This window comes from Cololabis saira, chromosome 20 (assembly GCF_033807715.1).
Source record: "Cololabis saira isolate AMF1-May2022 chromosome 20, fColSai1.1, whole genome shotgun sequence".
In the NCBI taxonomy this organism is placed as follows: domain Eukaryota; kingdom Metazoa; phylum Chordata; class Actinopteri; order Beloniformes; family Belonidae; genus Cololabis; species Cololabis saira.
The window spans coordinates 27,149,482-27,173,751 of record NC_084606.1 but is presented as its reverse complement, the minus strand read 5'-3'; the positions used below and the strand labels follow the sequence as shown (position 1 = coordinate 27,173,751).

Here is a 24,270-nt window from a genome sequence, read left to right as displayed (position 1 = left end):
ACTGTGGAAGGTTATGTTTGGCCGTCTTACAGCCGCAATCCAAGCGGGCCGACAACTCTTTCACTCTGTTATCTCAGATACTACGGCCTACGTGGTTCTGCCTCTGTGCAGCAAAGCGGTGAAAAGTTAAAGCATTAGCGTTCTTTTCCCCACGTTTGTTATGTGTGGAGCTGCTGCACCCCACAACACAGCAACGGGTTACCATGGATTTACAGAATAACGGAAAGTAACGATTACAAGTACCGGTAGGCTAAGACAAAACGAAGAGGGAACACGTCTGTACACAGTGCGCAGTGGTCCGAAGACCAGCTAAGGTAGCTTCCAATATGGCGGCTATGCCAGGTGATGACGTCAAGACGACCAAGCCCTATTCTTCTACATTTCAGGTAGTAGTGGCCAACTGAGCTGGTTAGATTAGATTAGATTCAACTTTATTGTCATTGCACATGTCAAAAGTACAGGGCAACGAAATGCAAATGCAAAATGGTTGTTATGATACAGTCTTAAGAACAATCTCTCAGTCTGGTAGACACGAACCATCCGCACCTCTTTTTATGAAATATTCACTATTATCCATTCATAAACTTAATATTTTTCACTCACGCTTGTTTGTGCATAAGTTTATCAATAGAAAACAAGATCATCCTGACACTGTCTGTCTGTCTGTCTAAAACGTAATTTTACATAGTTACTTTATATTAGTACTTTTAGGAGAGTAAAAGATACTTCTTTAACCCATGCCCCGTCACCTGTAGTGCACTTTTCTTGGTTCAGCCTACTTGGACCTACTAGAATTATCCAATACAAACACAGATTAAGAACTTGCTATAATGTGTTTTTAAATTCAAATACTTGCATCAACTATAATGAACTACTAAGACATTTTCAACTGCCTCGCTTTCAGCAAACGGACCATCCCATTAACACATTATTTGAAAGTGTTTTTGCAAGCATCTGTAGGGTTCAAAATCAGTACACTATGCAGCACTTACCGTAATCCTTTTTATCAATAGAAAACAAGACCTTCCTGACACCTCCATATCCTGCATATCCTACTAGACACAATGGCACATTTTCATTTACCCTTCTGTCGAAAACATCTGGTCAACAATTTAATATTATATTTAGAGGTCCAAAACTCTGGAATGACTTGAATGTGTTGCTGAAGTCAACGTTATCTTTTACCTCCTTCAGAAAGTTATTAGAAAAACATCTTATTCTGTCTTAACCTCAATGTCTTCATCTTTAACGTAATCCAGACCTTGTATCCATGTTCTCTATTACGTTTATATTTATAATTTTTTTAATTTGTTGTACATTATCTTTGTTACTTCATCACAGTTGTTGATGGGAGTGGAACTCTGTACAAGCCCTTGGGCTTCGTTCCCTCCTTGCACTGTTTAAAAAAAAATTGTGCTAAATAAATGAAATACATGTTCAATGTTTTACCACATACCTTGGAGTGTGTATAAGTAGGGCTAATTGCCACACTCCTGTGATTGCCACTTTTACCTGGGTTGCCACACAGAGAGCAAGCAGGGAGAGCAGAGAAGCCTAATGCTGTTTCGTTGGTGTATCTCTCTACTCATTACGTTATGAGGAAAGTTTTCAACCTTGGCAGGCGAAGCGAGGTATGCGGTATTTAAATACTAGTGGCATGTGTTTTTGTTTGGTTTAAGGGACTGTCTAATAAAGTGACTGCGTTTACATGCAGTCAATAACCCTTTTAAAACCAGAATATTAGCAATAACCTGAATTTTGACTGCATGTAAACGTAGTCAGTGTTTGTATTAAAGTAAAATGTGTAAACTTAAGATATTTTAAGTGCGCAACTGTTGATATTTTGATATGTTTTTAGTTTCACGTTGCTTGACGATGGAATAAAAAATGTTTTTGTACCAGTTGAACTCTACACTGTATCATTGATGCCAAGGGCTGTTACATCAGGTGTTCAAGTAAAAATTTGCTAAACTTATCCCTGCCTGGGATAGTTTATGCCACTTTTGAAAAGTATTACTACAACCCCAGTCGTAAACGGTGTCAAATGTAAATAAAAATGCTATGTAACATTTAGTAAAACTCATATTTCATTCCTAATAATAAACATGTTAGATGTGTGAAACTGAGACATTTTACCATTTCAGGAAAAATAGAAGCTTATTTTTGAATTTGTAAGTAAATGTTTATTTATATAGTTATTATATATAGTTTATTTATATTTATATCAAAAAATAAAACAATATCAATAATAACACAAATAAAACACTACAATAAAAGTAGAAATATGATAAAAAAACAAGACAATACCGATAAAAGCTCCTAGAATAAAAGTACATAAAATCAACATGGTGGTCATAAAACAACCTCTCACTACTAATTTGATGGTGAAAACACATCAAATCCACAAAAGGTTGGAAAAGTACGTAATTAACACAAATCAAAAACAACTGGAGGAATATTGGACAACTAAAAAGACAGGTCAAAGCACAAAGGGAACATTTCTGATATGAAGACGGACAGAGGTTCATCAATCTGTAATTAAAAACATTGGGGCCAAAGGTCGAAATTAGATGCTCATGATCTCCAGGTCCTACATTGAAAACAGCCTGGGATTCTCTCCTGGAAACCATTGCATGGGAACCCTTCGCTGCTCTGTCGTGCGAGGAATAAGCCGTACGTAAACACGAAGTGGAAACCCCACCGTCTTCTCTGGACCAAAGCTCATTTAACATGGTCTGAGGCGAAATGGGAAAGTATTCTGTGGTCAGCATGAATCGAAATTTGAAACTGCTTTTGAAAACCATGGACATTGTGTGTGTTACAGACGATGGAGGAGAGTCTCCATCCAGCTTTTCATCTGCGTTAGTTCAGAAGCCTGCATCTCTGAAGGTACGGGGTTGCATGGGTGCACGTGGTGTGGGCAGCTCACACATCTGGAAAGGCACGTAGAGGCTTAAAGCAACACATACTACCATCCAGACAACATCTCGTGCAGGGAAGGTCTTGCATATTTCAGCAAGACACTGCCAAACCACATACTGCATCCATCACAGTAGCATGGTTTCACAGGAGAGGAGGCTGTGTGCTGAACTGGTCCTGCAGACTTTCATCAACGTTACCACTCCATCTAATCAAATCACCAAAACCGTCTTCCACATTTCATACTTTCTTCTTCATTTCAATAATTGACTACTTTTCATACCTATGGTTGAGTTACAGCACTTCAAATGCTACCTGAGCCAGATGTGTCCCAAAGTTCACGAGCTGGTTTCAACTGGGATACGATGAACGCCGTGAGGACCCAGACACGGCCCAGAATACAGAACCGAGCCATGTCTGGTAGATATGCAGCCAGGTTTAGGCAGCTATGAGCAAATGCTGCCAATCAAAGCCAAATGTGGATTAAACAAATCTGCAGACATGGGTCAAGCTTTGGGAAAATATTCTTTGCTTCATGGAAATGTGCTGATTGCAATTTAAAAACAAACAAACTGCAGAGATCGTCATAGATCATCACAGATGTTTATCATGCAGGACTTTTACTTGTATCAACGTAATTTTATATAGTTATATTAGCACTTTTATTACAGTCACGTCTTCTGGTCCTGTCCTATTCTGAAAATGTATTGGTAAAGAAATCTGTTGTATTTTGAAGTTGGACTTAAATATCGATTATGAGTTTGCTTTGTTAGGAAAAATGCCAAAAGAGATAGTTAAAACTGAGGATAAGTACCTTATAAGAATTTTAAGAATAACAGCTCTTAAACTCATAACAAAAAACTGGCTTCAGAAATCAAGTCCAGTTTTAGAGAAATGGCGAGACTTAATGGAACAAGTAAAAGAAATGGAGCAGTTAACATGTAAAATCAGAGGATGGGGATGAGACACATGCTGTGGGCTAAATGGGAGAGCTATATAAAAAATGGGGGTGAAATGCTAAGATAGCATAAGACATGAAGAGATCTAAATGCACCTAAAAGCTTAGTACTCTTAATACTGAGGCGGTCAATGGATTATTTGACGGATATGGAGGAGTATAATAAAAATAATAATAATAATAATAATAATAATAATAATATGGAGGAGTCAACAACTGAACGGGGAGCACTTAATGGTTTTTTTTCTGTTTTTTTTTCTTTAATTTAATTTAATTTAATGTACTTATTTATTTATTTATTTATTTATATTTATTTATTTATTTTTATTATTATCTTTTTATCTTTGGAGGTATTGTCATGTGCTTGTTTGTTAACTTGCTCTCATGGTGCGTCTCTCTCCCTCTAGCTGTATTGTGTTCATGAAATAAGAATGGAAATAAGGATTTGTGAAAATAGGAATTTTGGCTAATACATAAAAGAGTGAAGTGTAAGGGATGTATAGGGGAGGGAGATAACAGGGGGGTTAGAAGGTATTTAAAGGCATGTTAGGCCTCTCTTTGCTTTGTTTGTGTTTGTTGTTTAGATATGTCCTTTTAATATTTTTTTTTTTTTTTTTTCTTTGTGTATATGTTGAGGTTGGTGTCTGTCTTATGTCTATATATGTATATTAGTTGTTGTTTTTTTGTTGTTGTTATACTGAACGTCACTATGGTGTGGCACATAGAAAAATAAAGTACAAAAAAAATATATTAGCACTTTTAGGAGAGTAAAGGATACTTCTTTAAATCTGCAAACACAGATTGAGAACTTGCTAATGTGTTTTTAACTTTGAATACTTGCAATAAACTACTAAGACATATTCAACTGCCTCACCTTCGGCAAACCGGTCCTCTCATTAACCGATTATTTGACAGTGTTTTCAAGCATCTGTAGGGTTCAAATTCAGTACACGGTGCAGCACTTAATCCTTGGACATTATTTACTGTGAACAGTTTGTATTTACTGATTTAGCAAAAGTCTTCGCAGTGGTTAAAATGTGTGGAATTGTATACACCTACACGTTCACGCGTCGCTCTGGCACCTTTATGCAAATACAACCCTGCATTTGCGCACATTTGCAAGCTATCTGATGGTTTCTGCCTTTGCAGATTACAATCTAGGCCACAGGTGGAAAGCAGCAGGAGTAACTGGATTTTCTGGTATGGTTTCGAAATGAAACCATACCAGAAAGGGCTGAGGGCTGCTGCAAAAACAAGCCACCGTAGGTGTTCCATTAATAGGAAACCACTCGGCATCGCTTCACAGTCCAGTCCGTTGTGTTATAGCAGCAGGGAACCCCACACCCGGGCCGGGCCGGCTTAATGACACAACTTTGAATAATAACAGCAGTGAGACGCGGAGGTGAGGAGAGGAGTTCTGGCTCTTTCTCATTTGGTGTGAGCAAAGATGAGCATGCCTGTCAACATGCTCATACCTGTGTGTGTGTGGCTCATACCAGACCAAGAAATCATTTCTCAGCCGTAGCAACAAGACACAAAACCTGAATTATTCAGAGAGCATGTCTGAAACTTACAGTCGAGTAAACATGGAGAAGCCAACACACAGTCATACTCCCATCTTCCAAAGGCGTACATGCACACGACAGCTGAACTTTGAACGTGCGCTTACATATATACAGTAAAAGCACAGCTTATCAAAGGGTACATTTTAAGGAAGAAATAAAATGTGCAACAAAAACCAGATGAAAGAGACGACTGGACTTGTGGGACCTGGCAGGGATTTGACTTTTTAACTTCCTGTTAAAGAGATGAAAACATCCACAGAGGGAGGTCAGCATGATGTTAGCATGTAATATTAAAACTCTGGTGGGCTTCATGAGGATGGAAAACGCACGCGGTCAGTTCATCTACAGATGAAATTGCATTTGTGGAGGAAGTTGTTCACTAACTGCAGGTCTGGTGGTTCGATCCTCCTTAGGAAAGACACTAAACGTCAACTTACTTCAAAAATTGCTCCACAAAAATAAAGAAAAAAAATAATGACAATGTAGAACATCAAAGCTAAAAGGCCCTCCACATTGTAAGTGTTCAACATAAACTTTAAATTCAACTACCGGTAATTGAGATTACCTCACATCAATGCATCACTACAGTTCTCAGCTATTTTGCACTTCGCTTGTGAATTTCTATTTACCATCATTTTTTTTACACCTATATGCCACTAAATTTTGATCATACATGTATTTATTGGTGACAGCTTTCAAAAACGGTGTCCATTTGCTCAGCAGTTTACAGCTTAGAGGTAAAGGTATATATGAGTCACATCAACAAATGAGATTAGAGAGATCAATTAGCCATTTTATCATTCTTAAATGCTGATGCTTGACATCAGGCAGCAATCTATTAATGAGATCTATAATACGGCTCATTCACTAGCACATTGTTTAGAGAGCCTTCGGAGACACACTTAAATGAATGACCCTTTGCTTGATGACATTATGTATTGTTGGATCAATCATCTTTATTTTGAATATCAGAAGTCAACATAATGTGCCACCATGAAACTAGCAATACTTGGATGTTCTGTCATGGCTACAATCTCTATGATGCTTTATTGTGTGTAATGACCAATTTTGTCCACACGAGGGAGCTGTTGACATGGTTTCTTATGATAATCTTGAGCTTTGCTCAGACAGAAAGACCAACGTGAGAAGCTCTTTTGGACGATATGCTCCGGTGCTGCATTGAGAACCAAAGAGAAGAAATGAAACATATCTCAAAAGCTCGAAACAAGACAACTGAAGGCGAAAATGTAAGCTTTTGAGAGCTACCACGAGTCTACAGCAACGTAAGACGTCCAAATCACACTCTTAAGTGCATGATCACGTGCTTTAAGGCCTCGCTTTCAAGTGCTGTTTGCAAAGACAGTGGTTTACATTTATCTAGTTGTGCAAACGCATTTGAGCTTTACACAGACTGCCGTGATTCGCTCGTGTACACATGCACAGGTAGGCTACACCCTGTGTATCCTTACTGATGGAGGGCTATAACTAGTCCATTCACATTCCGAACTGTTGCACAACCAATTGTGTGTCAGCAAGTGGCCACTAGAGGGCAGCAGGTGACTATATGGCATAGCCCACAAATTAGAGGGAAAAATGAATACATGCCCACAGCACTTTGAAAAATAAGAAATCACGCAAAAGGACTGACAGCTGGAGCTCAGAGAACAAGAACAGAAATAAACTAAAAAAGTAAACCTTAGTTCTGTAGGTCTTGGTCATCTGCATAGTGTATGAAAGGCTCCTCCAGGGAAAAGCTATAATCAGCGCTTTGCCTACACGCCCACATGAGTGATTTTCTCCAAAACACACTGACAATAATCCAGCAGTGTTATGGAGACAGATGGGTCCAGTCGCCAGCAGACCGTCAGCGACTTCAGGCCAAAATCTCAGCAGCACGGACTGGAATCTGATCAAGCTTTTATTGCCGACTCACTGAGTCAGGCCTTTCCCATCAAAACCAGTGTGTGCACCGAACACGTTGGTGTGTATAGAGAGGGCAGTGTGTAGGGAGACACTGAAAATGTCTGTCTTTACACAATGTGTCTTTGTAAGTGCTTGGCGTTGTGTTGCGGAGGGAGATCTGGCTGTTGCTAGACAGACATGGTGGTACAGAAGGGGCAGAGATTGATGAGTGGTCTTCATTTCTCCAAAACCCACGTCTGGCCTGTGTTTCTAGCTTTCTTTATTATCATTCTCACTTCTTCCCAATTCCTCCTTCCCCCGTAACTCTGTTGTGTCGGTCTCCACAGTTCTCGTTTTCTAACGCTGACACGTTTCTGCGATTGAAACAAAAAGCTGGAGAAGTTGTCGACTTCCTTGTTGTGCAAATTCCAGCTCATGATTAGATCTTCCTCTTATTACAGTAAGGAATTAGTATTTTCTTTTTTTTATATCCTGATCATCTCCAACATAAAAACTATATTATATTTTCCTCCCTCATGATTCTCTTATGATATAAAAGCTTCCTCATGCACCGCATTCAGATTCAGAGTCCAATCCAAAGTAGTTCTGGTAAACCAACCCTCCCCAGAGGGCTTGAACTTTGTAGGATTTAATTATGTTATATATATTTTTCAAGTCATATCTGAACAGAAGTAATAAAAGGGTTTATTTTTTACACTTTTTAAAGTAACCCACATGAAAAAAGTGCTTTTTACTCCTTAGTTCATGCATTTTTAAGTGTTGAACTATTTTTTTTAAATGTTTCCAAACATAACAGTCTTTCTTCCTGTCCCTTTAGGGGTCCCCATCGTGGGTCATCTCCTCATGAGGACTACAAGGATTGAAGGGTTGATCGAACGTACCGTCTTTTTTATGTTGTCGTTGGTGGCTCCACGGTTTGTTTCCATAACAACAGAAGAGGGTTAACTGACAGGGGAGAAGCTGACAGACAGATGTTGATGGGATGTTATGTAAGGCAGTTCATATAGCTGTTCTACGTCTTACCTGTAAGCCTACTCATCAGTTATATTGAGTTATATTTGGTTGTGGGGCCTCTTCATCGTGGTCATTAAACGTTGAGGACTGTGTTTCTTCACGGAGAGGCCATGGTTGTGTACTGCGGTCCCGTACTGGCTGGGTTTGCACAGTCGGGGAAGTGTGGGGTTCGGTGTCCTGCTCAAGGACACATCTGGGATGGGGATCAACGTGGCAACCTCCTGGCTGGAAGACACCCAGATCCCACAACGCCACAGCCTGAACAGTTTTAGCGTGCTTTATATTCTAAATTTGTGTCAAACATTTTGTCCAAGAAAATGAATCCTATTTCATTCAAATTCAAATTCAAATTCAAATTCCCTAAACAGAAAACATCAGGGCTTTGCATCCAGAGGGAAACGCACCAAGCAGCTTCTCCTTCCTCTTATACCGTCTTCCACCCTGAAAACAAAACTCTGCCTTTGAACGACACAAACATGTTTTTATTCCATATTTACTCATTCATTTGAAGCAGGGGCTACAGGGATAATCAGGACACAGTGAGTGGGTATTGCTGCCATACAGAGATGACAAAGGGATGTGGAGAAGCTTTTTTTGGGGGGGGGAGAACAGAGAGAACAGGGAGGCTATTGACACCACAGGTGCGTGCACTTCAGATCCAGCGCACAACACATCCTTGTTTGGCTGAAAGTGTGCATCTTTGTGACAGATGGGATTCGGTGTGAGCAGAGAGCTGTGTTTGCATGTTATTACTCGCCAGAGGAAAACCATATCCCCCTCCAACGTGTGCGTGTGCAAGGATGCATTTGCATGCGCCCATCTTGTTTTTGTTTGTCCACATCTGAGAGGCAAGAGCGGCTCTGCGAATGCACGAGTGTGTGTTGGGTCGAGATCAGATTAATCAACAGTCTGTCTGAGCTCACTTACTTCCTGGATCCAAACTCTTGGCTCAAATGTAGCCAGAAGACGCACGGAAACAGTCTCGCTGCTAGGACTGTTTCACGGTATATCTGCAGCCGAAGCGCTCACTCAAGGTCACGCTCCGACATGGACCTAAGTGTTCATGGTCAAAACATATGCAGTTGTGCATCTGACTGATTCTTGAGGACCGTTTTTAGTTTTCAACCTTCCTTCTCCTCTCGCGGTCCAGGAAATACACCAAGAGTCAGTCCGTCCGTCAGTCAGCAGGCTGCAGCATAGCAGACATTCCTGCCTGGTGTAGTTAGGGAGCTGGAGGACGGCATCAGTTGCCAAAAAATCTGTTGCTCTGAAGCCTTTTTTCTTTTTTTTTTTTATTGCTGGAAGTCCAAGTTGTAATGTTGCTCGGCAGCTGGATTAGGTTGGGATCTGACTGGAACTGCGTGGCCACCTTCGTTCTCACGCTTCTCAAAATGCGATATCCAGATCCCGGTCTGGGGGAAAGATGGGGACGTTACCTGATAACCCCTCAGAGCCAACCCCATGTGACAGAGAGGATGTGAACTGCTCTTTGTGCAGCCTTTTTTTTCCCAACATTGTGCAGATGTAAAATTATAAACTCTGTCATGCAAATACTCTCACGCCACCTTCACATCCTCAGTGCCAGCAGTATCCACCCTGTTTCTGATAAGTTAGCATTCTGGGAGGCAAATTTGCTGAGAAAATCAATGCTGGCATCATGTAAACAAATAAACTATTGTATTTCCCCTAAAACTTAGCATTTCCTTTTCAGTTTTTTGTTTGAAGCCACCATTACACTTTTTTGACACATGGACTGAACCTACCCAGGATGCACACCTCCTCCTGTCAGAGGACCCTGTAAAAGGGATGGATGAAGCCTTGGGACACTTCAGAGTAACATTTCCTTCAAAAGACAGACGTATATTACTTTGTATTTGTGTTAAACACTTTGAAAGTGTAAGAGCTGCATGACTTTTTTTTACTTTTTAAAAGCCCACAAGTCCAGATAAGCTTCATTTGAAACTTTTCATGAAGTCACTGAAGGGATCTGTTTGAATAAACCCTTTAAGACTGGATAAGAGGACACAAATCAGCACACTCTTCGATGTTGACTGTTTTTACAGTACAAGACAGGCAGAGGAACTGACTTAAACACACCCATTTCACAAAAACCCCAGACTCCCCCTTACTTGTGTCTCATTTCTCTTCTTTCACTCAGCGCTATCTGACGCCGTCCTTCTCCCTTTACACTTGAAACCCCTTTTCTTCTTCTCTCCCTCTTTCTTTCTTTCTTTCTTTTTTTTTTCAATGAGGCGCCTTTTTTCCTCAGAAAACATGCTGGGAGGAGAGGAGGAGGAGGAGGAGAAAAGAAGAAACGCCTCGCAGGCGACAAGAGAGTGAGGAAGCAGAGAAAGTTGCGAGAGGATCGACAGCAGCAGGGCAGATGGGAGGACGGGAGGAACGGATCTCTCCGCGGGATCAAGTGCGCGATTAAAGTCAACACACAAGTATATGAAGCAGCTTATAATAAAGATCACAACAAACGGAGTTACAGGCGAGGACGCGCACAGGACAGGACAGGACAGGACGAGGCGGCGGCGTTGCGCGTAAAAGCAGCAGCAGCAGAAGCAGCCAGGTCGCGTCTCTCTCCGGCTCCCTGCGTGGATTTTACTCCTCATGTGTTCCTCAAACTCTCCGTGACTTTTAAGGACGCGTGCGTGGAGAGAGAAAAACCGCCCCCGCAGCCCGGCCTCCCAATCAGCTCTTCCGGGTGATAAGAAGAAAGGAGGACTCGGGTGACAGTGGAGGAAGGAAGAGTTAGAGTCCGGGGTTAGGCGTCGGCACCCGGGCTGAGATCCTCGTCATGGCCGGGGCCAAGCCGGGAGTCCATGCGCTGCAGCTCAAACCCGTGTCCGTCCACGAGGAGCTCAAGAAGGGGGGCAAGTTCGTCAAGTGGGACGAGGTGAGAACACAATGATGGGAAATTTGCTATTTAATACGACCAATACGCGCTCATTTAAGACAAAAAACGGACCGGAGCTGTGTGTGTGTTGATGCAAGAGGCGTTTCTGGTGAGCCTGTACTGACAGCCTGAGTTTGACAGTAGGCCCTTTGACTGAGTTACCAGCGACCTGTCCTGCAGGCGTGCTGTGCAGGTGTGCAGCATTTATGCATCCTCTCAGGCAGTGGCGTCAATTCAGTGGAAGCTAAGGTATGGCAAGGTTACGAGTCACAGAACTTAACTAGAGTATCAATCAACACGTCCAGCAAATACTCATCACACAAGTCTGCTATGGAGCTTATCTGTGTGGTCAAGAAAATTGGAACTTTTTCAAATGCAATCTCGCTCACTGCAAAAACTCAAAATCTTACCAGGAATATTTGTCTTATTTCTAGTTAAAATGTCTCATTTTTAGTCAAAAAATCTCATTACACTTAAAACAAGAGTCATCGCCAGATAAATAACTTGTTATTTGACCATTCTCACCTGTTTCAAGTAAATTTTCACTTGAAATAAGTAGAAAAATCTGCCAGTGGGACAAGATTTATCTTCTCATTACAAGCAAAAAAATCTTGTTACACTGGCAGATTTTTCCACTCATTTTAAGTGAAAATCTACTTGAAACGGGTGAAAATGGTTGTTTTTGAGTCTTGTCTTAAATGTAATGAGATTTTTTTTGGGACTAAAAATTAGACATTTTAACTAGAAATAAGACACATATTCTTGTTAAGATTTTCAGTTTTTGCAGTGTATAATAACTAGTGAAATCGATCATGTTCTGATTAGCATTTGTAGTCATTCTATATGTATTAAGTAATAGAATAATCAATACAAATAGACACAGAGTAATTCCATAAATGTATTTAAAAAACAAACATTTACATTTTCCCTTGAAGCCAAGGTGTGGCGGCTGCCATACCTTGCCATACTGAATTGACGCCCCTGCTCTCAGGGGTCGGTCTGAGACACCGGAGCCCACTGTGCTGCCACTGCATGTAATTTAGACACTCAGGGGAAAAAACTCCCCTGTTGTTGCCAGCTGCACTTAAAATTCTCGTCAAGCCGGTTTTTCCTTTTGCCTCCGAGTCAATCCAGGTGCTCTCTTACACCTCTTATTTCTCTGCTTTTATCCTGTTTTTCATGATTAAATGGAGAAAAAAAAGCACCTGCCTCACCTGTGCTCCAGGTATGTGGCACTGTGGGGTGCAAGGTGCAAGAACTTTAAATTCTGCTGCACGGCCATAAAACCCAGTAAACGTTTCAGTTGCGTTTATGAGTAATTCATGCTGTAACTTTTTTTTTTTTTTTTTAGTTCTTTCTGTTCTAAGTTGCCTTCCCACGTGTTTTTAGAAGCGGACCTGGCAACCAGGCACACGCATGTCTGTGAAAGTGGTCTTTGTGAGTGGCTGATAGTGACCTGGGGGGGTTTGTGGGGCTCGGTGCTGGTAGGCCTGGGTGTTTCTGAGCAGAAATCAATCATTAACTGGCTGGATGACTGCAGGGCTCAAACTGCAGGCAAGTTGTAAATTCCTACTACCACTGGATGCAAAATGTTTGACTGTGTGTGTGAGATATGATTCCAATGAAACTGTTGAAGATATGAGTTCAGGGATAATGTTGACATGGTTAAAAAACCCTGCATGGAAGTGCCGTATAAGACATTCTGATGGGATCAGTGTTTTAAGCAGAAAAACGTAGGACCGCACATAATATCACCGACATCTACACCTGATTATCTTCCAAAGAAGCTTCTTGTCTTGGAAATGGCAAATGCCATGTCCTTTTGATTTCCTCTCCTCCTCTTTTTGTCAGGCACAGTAACTCTTTCTGTGTCTCTGTCGAAGGGAATTCCCAGAAAATGGCTGTGCTTGCTGATTAAGTGTGTGAATGCTGAAAAACATGTCCGCGATCCCCCTCTGGCCTATCTCTCTTTGCCATGTTCCTCAAAAGTCAACGAATGGAGGGAAGGGAAAAACCTTGATCTGATGTAAAAATGTATTCAGATCTGAAGTAGGAAGAGGCTATTTGACCAGCTCAGTTTTACTAAACCATGTTCTTTTCAGAGGAAGCATACTTATTGCATCATTGAATAAATAAACTGGAAGGGCACCCTACCAAGGCCAATGCCTTATCTTGCTGTTTCAAGAAAACTGTTGCAGATTAGGTCCAAAAGTTAATGCGTTGTTCTTTCGCCTGAGCCTCTTGTTTCATTTTCATCCTTTTTAAAAAATAAAGTTTTAATTTGCAGTCTTCTTGACTTACTGAAAAATCAAAAGTCTGGCTTGGCGAGGCGTCTCAGCGCTGTGCTTTGATCGGTTGTGACTCATGGGATGCCGTATGAATCGGAGGTGCAAACTGGGGACAGCATGATGGACGAGGAGCACAGTAGTGTCAAAGATGGATGTAGCCATCATGATGTTATCGTGACACTAACTGGTCTTCGGGAGAATTTCTCATGTTACTTTTTCAGGAAGCCACAATTATGTGCCTCATATATCACCATTTAATTTATATTTTCTGTCAGCACAAGCAAGAACAACTCTTCGGGTCATTTTTCTTTTGAACCATCGCTTTTATCAAGCTACAGACAGCTGTTTATTAGGTGGAAGGAAGGTTCAGGTGGCTCTGAAGCACCTCAGTTTGCTCCGAGAGAGCAGGATGTGGGATGGGAATGTTTTAGTCCTCCAAGTCATGTTACTGCTTATTTTTCTGCCTCTTTTAACGTAAACATTTATAGTTGGCTAGGTTAAGGAAATAAAATGCAAGTTTAAGTTTCCAGGGGAAAAAAACCCCCAATAAAAACATGGTTTGGTCTTAAATGCAGCATTTATATAACCCGCTTGCTCCTCAGAAGCCATAACTTATGTTTGAATTAGTTTCCCGTGACACACTCACCTCTGCTGCCTCCGACTTGGCAGCAGAGGTAAGTGTGTGTGTGTGTGTGTGTGTGTGTGTGTGTGTGTGTGTGTGTGTGTGTGTGTGTGTGTGTGTGTGTGTGTGTGTGTGTGTGTGTGTGTGTGTGTGTGTGTGTGTGTGTGTGTGTGTGTGTGTGTGTGTGTGTGTGTGTGTGTGTGTGTGTGTGTGTGTGTGTGTGTGTGTGTGTGTGTGTGTGTGTGTGTGTGTGTGTGTGTGTGTGTGTGTGTGTGGATGATGGTATGAATTAAAACACTAGTCTTACAACAAAGCTGTGCTGAGTTCCCACCCAAGTGTGTATTTTGTTGCGTTGACAAAGCATGACCACTACAGTCATGGGACCGCTCAAGCTGACAAATATACATATGATACAAATATGCAGTTGTTAGGATTATTATTATTATTATGTTTTTTATCAATGCAAAGAAAAACGGAACAAGTGGACTAACATTTTCATAAATGAATCCCAGATAGAAATCACCACTTCCAGTGAAAACTTTCAGAATAAAAGCCCCGTGATGCAGCGATCTGTGAGCTGGGGCTTTGAGTTGAAGCAGCAGCCGCCTGCGCGAACGCTGACGTGATCACAGCAGTTCAGCTGACTCCGGCCGCAGGATTGTGACTCACCTATTGGATCAAGTTCTGGACCGTGGTCATCTGAATCATTCGGACGTGCGCTGGCCAGATCGCCCACATCCTCTATTAATTCTGTAATGAACATGATGCTTCTGGTTAGTGTGAAGGAACTTTATTTCCCGCTTAATGTGATCAACTTTGAATGAGTGAAGGAAACTGAAAGCTTATTTCCTTTTGCCATAAAGCAACTTTTAAGATTTTCTCATTCACGACTAAATGGCACTTGTGGAGCTCGATAAAAGGATTTTTGAGACCATTTACCCAACATCAACAAGTATTTGTCGAACTAAAATTTGAGTCATTCTGCCTTTTTGAAAGTGGTGATTTGCTGTCATCTGTAATACCAAATTATATTTCTTGGACAAAACATCTAACTTTGATGCAGTTTCCCAGTATTGATCCTCTATCCTCATTTCTGTCTCAAATTCTCCCCAAAATGCAAGAAACTCAATTAAAATGTCCAGTTTTGTCATAGTCACACGTTACGAATCAAGACTTTCAGCCAGAAAAGTCACACAGACGTATTTAAATTTGTACGTGAAAAAGAAAGCTTATTACTGACTTCCAGCTAAATGTTCCCCCTTATTTTATTTTTGATAAACTAGTTAGTTAGCTAGTTATTAGTTAGGTGGAAAATGAAATTACAGCATATTTAGTTTGAAATAACAGTCTTGGGACACGATTTCTGGTTGTTTTTCTCCCAATTTCTAACTTATCTGGCTCTTTTGTGATGGAAGTTGTTTATTTACTCCAAACTGTTCAACAAATGTTTTTTTTTCCTTCCTGACTTTATTTCAGTCAATATTTTAGATGTATGTGATCCAGTACAGGAGCCGTTATCTGAAAGCAGCTTGTTACTTTTAAGTTACGCTGTGTTTCAGCAAGTCACCTTTTCCAGAGTTGGCGTGTTGAGGTATAAATACGCACAAGAAGGGACTGATGGTCGTCGACTCACAAGAAGCCCACTTCTCCCCCGTCACCATGTCCTCCCACTACATGCTTCATTTCTGCTCTTGGTTCTGTTTTCAGCCCCTCTCTCTTTTTTTCTTTTCTTTCATTCATTCACTTCTCTTGTAATCCATACACGTCAGCCATTCAGCGGCACCTGTAATCTCCTCCTAAGTACATACATACAGTATATATTCATAGTATTTTGATATCAGAACTTAATCTGTGTATGCTGTGCAATAGTCACATAAAGTAACACACACATACACAGCTACTGACTCATGCACGGGGGAGGAGGAATGCAGTCCAAATTGACTCTTTCTTCTGTTTTGGCTCGTGTACACATGTGCTTGTGTGTGTGTGTGTGTGTGTGTGTGTGTGTGTTGGGCTGTTTTGTTCGGGGTGTGTGTTTTGCGTCGAATGACTTCCTGTTCGAGCTTGTTGTGAGGCTCCAGAGCCAAAGCGTTTTCCTTCACTTTCCCTCCCTCCGTCCCTCCGTCTCTGCCACTGGTGCTGCTGCGACGCCCCGAGCGGCTCGGCCACAATTCATGTAGATAAATTCCAACTGGAACTCGGTTAAAATTCCTCCTCAACAGCCAGTTTAACAAGGAGAGACAGATGGTTTTGTCTACGCAGCAGCCTGGGTCTCTGCCAGTGTTTTGGAGATGACTTGATACGGGACGCAAAAGTACACAAACCTTATCTGAGCGCCTACCGATTCATATTTTCCCCAGTTGGCAGGTTTCTGTCAACTGGACACAGTTGCATCAAAATGCATCTTGGTTGCACAGTTTTAAACGGTGTAGGAGATCGTTTAGTTCAGAATAGCAAGAGGAAATTTTTCATTTGGGGACAGACACTTCTGCATATTTGTTTTGCTCAAAACCAGATGGGAAAACTTTACTAGTTTTTCCTATAATTGCAAACTTGATTCGTTTAATCAGGTTAACGTAATCACTTGATTAGTTTTAATCAGGACTCGTAAACAAAGTCACATGAATTTGCAGCTTGAGTTTTGGGAACCTGGCATCCTTTTTGAGACCAGCGGTCCAGGCTTCCTTTTCATCCCCTCAGTTGGACTTAAAAAAGTTGCACTTCATGGTTTTTGTTTTTGTTTTGAATCCAGCCTGGTCGGGGTAAACCTCACATACAGCAGGAACTCACAGCCATAATGTTCGCCACAGCTGATAACACTGAAGACGCAAACTAATCCTTTGCCACCGAGCTAAACTGGCAACCAGGACTGTTTTTTCCACCATTGTTTTTATGTGTCATCATTTCCTCTGATCAGGCTGAAATACATTTTTTTCATCACCTTGAACATGTAAACGTGTACATGAGGGACGGACGAGTACAAATGTGTGTTTTGGATCATTTTCAGTTTACGTCTAAGTGAGTTTTAATTAAATGTCTTTCGGTCTGTTCAGCTGCGGAGCAGATGGGAACGCAGGTTATTTGGGACACTTCCTTTTCTCCTTTTGGAGTTGCTTTAAAAAAGTCCTTGCTTTAGTTTGGTTTTGTGCAGGGACATAAATTACGACAACAGTGAGAACCTTTTGTCAGAAACTGGAGAGTCTCCTTTTGAAATCCTCAGGTCTGGTTGTGTAGAAGGTGCTACAGGACTCGATGCATGCAAGTCTTTCATGCACTCCCGGCAAACATTTCGCACTGTTCTGCTGATGTTCACATGGTACGGTAGAAACGTGCAAAGATGTGCTGCAGTTGAGCTTGAACGTGATGTCGTCAACAAAGCTGCTGAGGTTTCCTCGGGTTTCAGGGGCTCAGAAGTATTAACCGAAGAGAAGTTAATTGGCCGGATGTGGTAGATTAAGACAAATGAGGCGGATAAAAGGTTTGGAGTTGGTATCAAGAATTGAAATGCCATTTGGTAGCTGACTGGTGCTACGGATGTATGTAGTCCAAGGAGATCTCGTGCAAGTGAAGGATGACATCATTAGGGAAAGAACCAAACATACATCTCTGAGAGAGAGAACTCTATCATGGACATGGCATGGGAAGAGCTTGGTTCTTTCTACAAAACAAGGAAAGCTCTGGTGATCTCAAAACAAGTGGATGAATCCTTTCCTTGGAGAAGCAAAACATTTTACAACATCACTGGAAGCCGAGACTACTCCAGAGAACCTAGGTGTCAAAATCTAGAATCATGACACGCCGTGGTGATTGTCGTCAATGACTGGCAACATCCAAAAACAACAACACAGAAGAGGCATCAGAAATGAGACTCCCATGTGCTGGAATCAGATTCTTTGGACAGATGAAACCAAGATAGACCTGAATGAAAATGGTATGGAGAAGGAAGGGAACGGCTCATGACCTAAAGCAGACCAGGTCATGTGTCACGCAGGGCGGAGGCAGTATTATGGTACAGGCGTGTCGATTGAACGTGTTCATTGAATATGTGACTCTCTGTGCTCTCTGCTCGCATTTAGAGAAGGGATGCAAAACCTGAATGGATGATACTATATTACAGACTGACAATGTCCCTAATATGATTGATTTAAACAACTCAAGACCTGATCACAACCCGACAGAATATGAATGTAGTCGTTGAAGACAAAGCTGAAGCCAGAAAGACACACAAACAACCAGCAATAAATGTCTGGGAAAGCGTCTCCAGGGTGGAAATGCTGATGTCCATGGACTTTGACTACAAATCACTTTCATTTAAGTTTAAAAGAAGAAGTTATGACACTTTCTCTCAATTTCTCGAGCCCATAAAAAACAATGGTGGTACTTCGCTCAAAACGGCTGTTTACTAAAAAGTAAGTGCCACATTTGAGCCAAATCTCTTCCATTTAAGCCGAGTATCCTCTTTCATATTTTGATTGTTTTAATTTTTTTGTCTTTACTCAAATCTATTGTGGTGATATACTAAGGCCAAATTATAAAAACTGTCTTTGTTCGACCACTTCCGGACCTAACAACATGCTTAAGCGTTTTAAAGTGGAGGGATTGTTCTTGGGCGAGGTGCTGCATGGGGAAAAAAATAAAAATATGCATACGTATTCTAACACAAGCACTTTAAAAGAATGGAAATATCTGGGACACACTTTCAGCAACCCTAGGAAGCCGGCTGTCTCTGTTTGTTTTGACGTTGACAGTTTTCCAAGTCATTCGTCCTCTCTTTGTTAAATCAGTCGAGACTTAATTCTGTCTCCGGGCAGGGAAACCGTGGAACAAAAGCAGTCCAAGAGTGCTAAGGCTTAATTAAAAAAAAACTGGATCCGTATTGAAATTGAAAGCAAATCTGAGGTGGAACCCGCCCCATTTCTGGTAAGACGCAGACAAACAAACGGCATAAGCTCCTTGTCAGAGGTTAAGATAACCTCTTGATTCAAGTCCTTCCTTCCATGGGTCATTGAAAAAGTAGCTTGTCTGCTTTGGTGAAACATTAATATTCCACTTGGAGCTCGAGGGAGTGTATATCCAGGACCACTGAGTCAGCTCAAGTCAGACTCAACGCTGATTGTACCTTTTTGTTACCAGATTTTTGTTTGGTCTATTGGCAATATGATAAAAGGGTTTACCTTGAGCACATATTGTAAATAAATCATTGTCTGTGTGTTTCCCAAATTAGCCACTCTTTGTAATATCAGTGCTAATCTCTGGAAGTAAATGAATTAGTTGGCTCAAAAAACAATTTTCATGGCAGAATTTCCATAGTTTTTCAAAATAAAGGTCCAAATTATCCTAATATGCTTGTATGCAGTTCATGGATTCTGTTTTTCATGAAAGTGTCTTAACCACTCAATACTTATAATTGATTAAGATGCTAAAATATATGCAAAAAAAGATGTTTACGAAAAATGTTCAATGTAGTTCTGAAATTTTGTAGCCAGCGTTGAAACTTTGACACAAAATGCATTAAAATGTGGTAAGGAGAAGAGAAGATCCTATGTGTAGGGACATCATTTATATCTTACTTTCAATAATCACAGATCCATATGGAGAAGAAATAACTCAGAATTTGTTTAAGAGATTTGGAAAAATGAGGGCAAGAAGCACAGGATGGTGTGAAGGTCTGACACCGTGTCAAGAACCGCTGCCGACATCCTGACAGAGCGGTGAGAAATGAGCGCTGGATGGACAGAGGTGGAAGGTCAACCGCAGCCACATGTGAAGTGTGGGACTGCCGTCTGGACCGCTGCTCCCCACTCCTCCTCTTTGACTCTGTTGATAATTTGAGCTTCATTCATTCCCAGCCTCGCTGTCTCTCTATCTCAGACATAATCTCTTCCCCCGTTCATTATTTTGTCATCTCTTCCCCCTCTTCTGTTCATCTGTCTGCTTCCTGTCTTTTGCTTTGTTTACTCCTTGACTTTTAAATTGCTTCCCTCCTTCATCCTCCCTGCATGATAGTTCTCTTCGTCTGTTTCGGAGGCCGTCAAATCTCGAGTGTTAGCGCTGCAAATCCAAAGAACCACTTCAGATATTTGTAATCTGTTATCTATATTTGAAGGCCTCGAAAACCTTACAATGTTGCCGCAGAGTTAGTAGCAGTACTTTGTGAGATGTGACAGAGATGTTGGCATCTATTTGATTTTCATTAAGCTGCAAATTATTTAGTATTCATGAGGGAAGATATGATTTAAGGGGCAAAAGTAATTTTAATGTCACAATAATACGCACAAACAGGAAAGGTTTTTGTGTTTCAGTCAGCGGGGTGAGGCTATGGAACAAGTTTTCAATGGAATTAAAGCAATGTCCAAATATTAAACAGTTTAAAATAAAATACAAAGATATTATTTTTCAGAGGTACAGGGATGAGCAAAATGTTTGGGTGCAATAATACAGTGTTTTTTTATTTATTTTTATCCTTATTTTCTTACACTGGTCAGTAGATTGTGTTGTTACAATGTTTTTATTGTCTTGTTTTGTTTGTTTTTTTCCTTTTGTCCTATATGCAGTATGTGTCCCTATGTATACATGTATGTAGGTACTAGTGTGTGTGTGTGTGTGTGTGTGTGTGTGTGTGTGTGTAATTATTGTGTGTAGGCAATATTATGTTTGCATAATGTTATTTTTGCACACATTGCATATATTAGCTAGTCATATTTAAGGAGAGGGGGTGAGAGTTTATAAGTTTTACTTCTTCTCACTCCCTTTCGAATATGTACTCTGTTATGTCTCATGTTAAGACGATTGTCTTATTTCTTTCTTTTTTTTAATATGATATTCGAAATAAACACTAGAACCAACCAACCAACCACTACCAGGAAATTAGAAATGTTGCTTTTTAATGCGATTACACTGCAGATATTAACTTATTCCATCCAAATGAGCTCTGTTTCACATTTTCTGCTACAAAATTTGTATCCACTTTCTGCGCCTTACTCCTGTATAACGCCCAGTGTCCCTCGTTGCAGCATTGAGGCGCAGCATTTCCACTGTGGAGGTGCTCTGCCTTGATGTTGACTGCTTGTTTTACTGATCTAATATCTTCTAGCAAATTGAAAATAACAATCCTGATATCTAAATGGAAAACTAACAACGCATGAATATCCAGATGTATATCTGGCGTTCAGGTCCAGTGAAAGTCCAGTGTTTCACTTGGCCTCAGCAGCAGGCAGAGGCGTCATCCTTGCTGGAAGATGAGTGTTTCGATGACCACCATATGACTGTTGTGTGAATGAAAGTTAGTATAAAGTAGTCTCAAGTGCCGGCCATGTTTCATTTATGAACCAGAAATATTGACTTTTCACTTTTTTTTTTTTTACCTTGTAAAAAAAGAGGCTCACACCTAAACTATGAAATAAGATATAAAAACATGGGCATTTCTCAATTTTAGCCCTTTTTCCCTTAAATGAAAACTGTTTTTGTGAACTGCAGTACTTCACAGGTCCACGGTGCAGTTATCGGTGCCAGAGGCAACAATTCACAGGAATTTTTGACATTTTACAATAAGTGGAGGAATGCAATGTGCAATATTAAGATGAAAGAAAACAGTGTTAATTTCTTCAGCGTGCATAAAATCTATCCACCACAGGATCAGCGGTTCGTTTGCTGGATATATGGCCTGCTCCAAGGAAAGTTAAATGAACCCTGTGAATAAGTTAAATAGTGCATCACCTGCCAAAAAGGGTAAGAATAGGGGCGTATGCACTAGGTGAATAGGAACAGACTGCACGCCAGAGCGTCCATGTGCCCTCGCTGCTACACACGTTTAAGTGCATGGTAGTATTTAGATGATTTTCCCCTCTATCAGTCACCCTCGATACTTTGAGTTTATGGTCCTCCTAGTTTCTTTCTGTATAACTTATTTCCAGCTCTCTGGCCCCGCCCTTCCCTGTTTCGCCGTGCTCGAGTCCAAAGGTTACCTCCTGTCATTAACTTTTACCATGTTGCCAAAGCAGCAGTTGAAACACAATCACACGGAGCGCACACTGGCGCGCTCTCAAACAACTGCAGCATGTGGTCACTGAAAGACACACACACACACACATACACGCACACTGCTGGCCAAAGGTACACTTGAACCAGCCGTTTTATCAGTTTACCTCTAATGGCTTTCTTCTGACTCACATAATGCAACCACGCACACACACAGATGGACAAAATTATTTTGTGGTGAGGATAGTTGTTTAGAAGTGAAACCATATCAGCATTTGTTTGACGTTTAGTGCTCTTGCCCTTGCAGGGCATGTTTTCTCAAGAGGTGCTCATTAGCGGTAGTCTGTGTACAACATCGGCCTCAGGGGGCGACCGTCCGACTCCGTGTGTGTCCGCGGCTGACAGTAGAGGCAGGTAATGAAGGTGTTTGTGCGGGGGTCAGGGTACCTGGAGGGGGTCTGGAGGAGGGGATGTGGCCTTTAAACAATTAAGGTGGAAGAAGGGGATAACGATGTTGGAGAGAATGAATTGCAGCTCTGAGATAAAGGAGGAGATGAAAGGAGGAAGGAGAACTTCTGAAGGCTCCGACATGTGGCAGTTAATTAGTAGTGGGTTAGGTCCTAGAGACCCACCACCTACTCGTATACAAACACACACCATAGGGGTGCATGGCGACGGTAAACACGGTCTGTGTGTGTGTGTGTGTGTGTGTGTGTGTGTGTGTGTGTGTGTGTGTGAGGAGCGAACGTTTGAGTAAGTTCTAACTAAATCTTTGTTTAATAGTAAAAAATGGTATATATAGTGTAGCATAAAGGCAAGCAGGAGCTGCCATCAGTTTTGGAGCCGGGACCAAAGAATGTTTGGAATCTTACTAGATTTAAATCATTAAACTGCTCCGAGGAATTATGTAAAAGCACACATGGAGAGGCTGAACTAGCGAACAAAACCTAAAAGTCGGTCTGTTTACTCGTCAGGGTGAGAGGCAGTACTTGAAAGCATTGCAGTTATGTAAAACTCAACAGGCGTAACATGCAAATCGGTTTCGACCGCAATGTTGTGTGTGTATGTGTGTGTGTGTGTGTGTGTGTTTAATCCCCGACCAGCATTTGTTTGAAAGCTCTGTGACTGCTGATATCATATTTCTGCCCTCTTGAAGCTTATAGATCACACTCCTGTGTGTGTAAGCGTGAATGTGTGTTTGTGGGTCTGCTCCCGCAGGAATTTCCCGGGTACAGCAGCGTTACACGCCGTGTATACAGTCAAGTCATTGTCAAGAGAGGCGGAGGGGAGACGAATGTAGAATGCTATCTTTTCTCTTCTCCATTAGCCTATTAAAAGGTCTCGTGTCAGAGCGGCCCGAGTCAACTTCATTCCAATCCAGAGCTTTAAGTTCAGGGTTTTAAAAACCTTTATTGTATTTATAAGCTTTTGCAGAGCAAACATCTCAGGGAAGAATTAATGCTTTAACATAAACTTTCACATGGCTGAATGTAAAGGAGATCTCAGAGCCGTACTTGGTCTATCAGAACTGTATACTGGCCCCATATTGTGTATTGGTTTGTAAATTAACAACGCTTTAAAGTCCACTCTGGTAGCCAGTGTAAGGATCTCAAAAAGAGTAATATGTTTTGTTTTCCTGCTTCTTGTTAGAAGTGAGCCATTAAAACTCCAAGATTTCTAATCTGGATTTTTATCTTGAACCCTCTGGACTTTTATAGCAACTTTTATTCTCTCTGTTTTGTTTTCAAACAAAATTATTGCTGTCTTGTCTTGATTAAATTGAAGGAAGTTTGATTGCATCCAGCTTTTTTCAAGCACACTGAAAGAGAGAGCCAAGTAAATCTGGGTGTCTTCTGTGTAACTGTGGTGAGCATGAGCACCACTGTTGCCTATGATCTAACCTGGGGGAAGCATGTAGTGTTTGAATAACAGTGGTCCAGGTATCGACCCTTGGGGGACTCCACTGGTCATAGAAACAGGCTCAGATTTCTTCTCACCCATGGAAACAACAAAACCTTCAAGAATATGACCCAGAAGGACAGATGTTTTACCTGCTCAACAGGGCAGAGGTGCACAAATCAGTTGTTTTCACACTCAATTAA

At 41.2% G+C, this 24,270-nt stretch overlaps 1 protein-coding gene across 1 annotated transcript in view; it reads left to right on the top strand.

Moving 5' to 3' along the window:
* Window positions 1–10,566: 10,566 nt before the first annotated feature.
* The window catches only part of plcb3 (phospholipase C, beta 3 (phosphatidylinositol-specific)), a 69,090-nt gene continuing 55,386 nt past the window's right edge, over window positions 10,567–24,270 (top strand). The window contains exon 1 of the mRNA XM_061710650.1: window positions 10,567–11,281. Coding sequence (XP_061566634.1) covers window positions 11,183–11,281 — 99 coding nt within the window. The 5' untranslated portion in view covers window positions 10,567–11,182. The remainder of the gene's footprint in view (window positions 11,282–24,270) is intronic.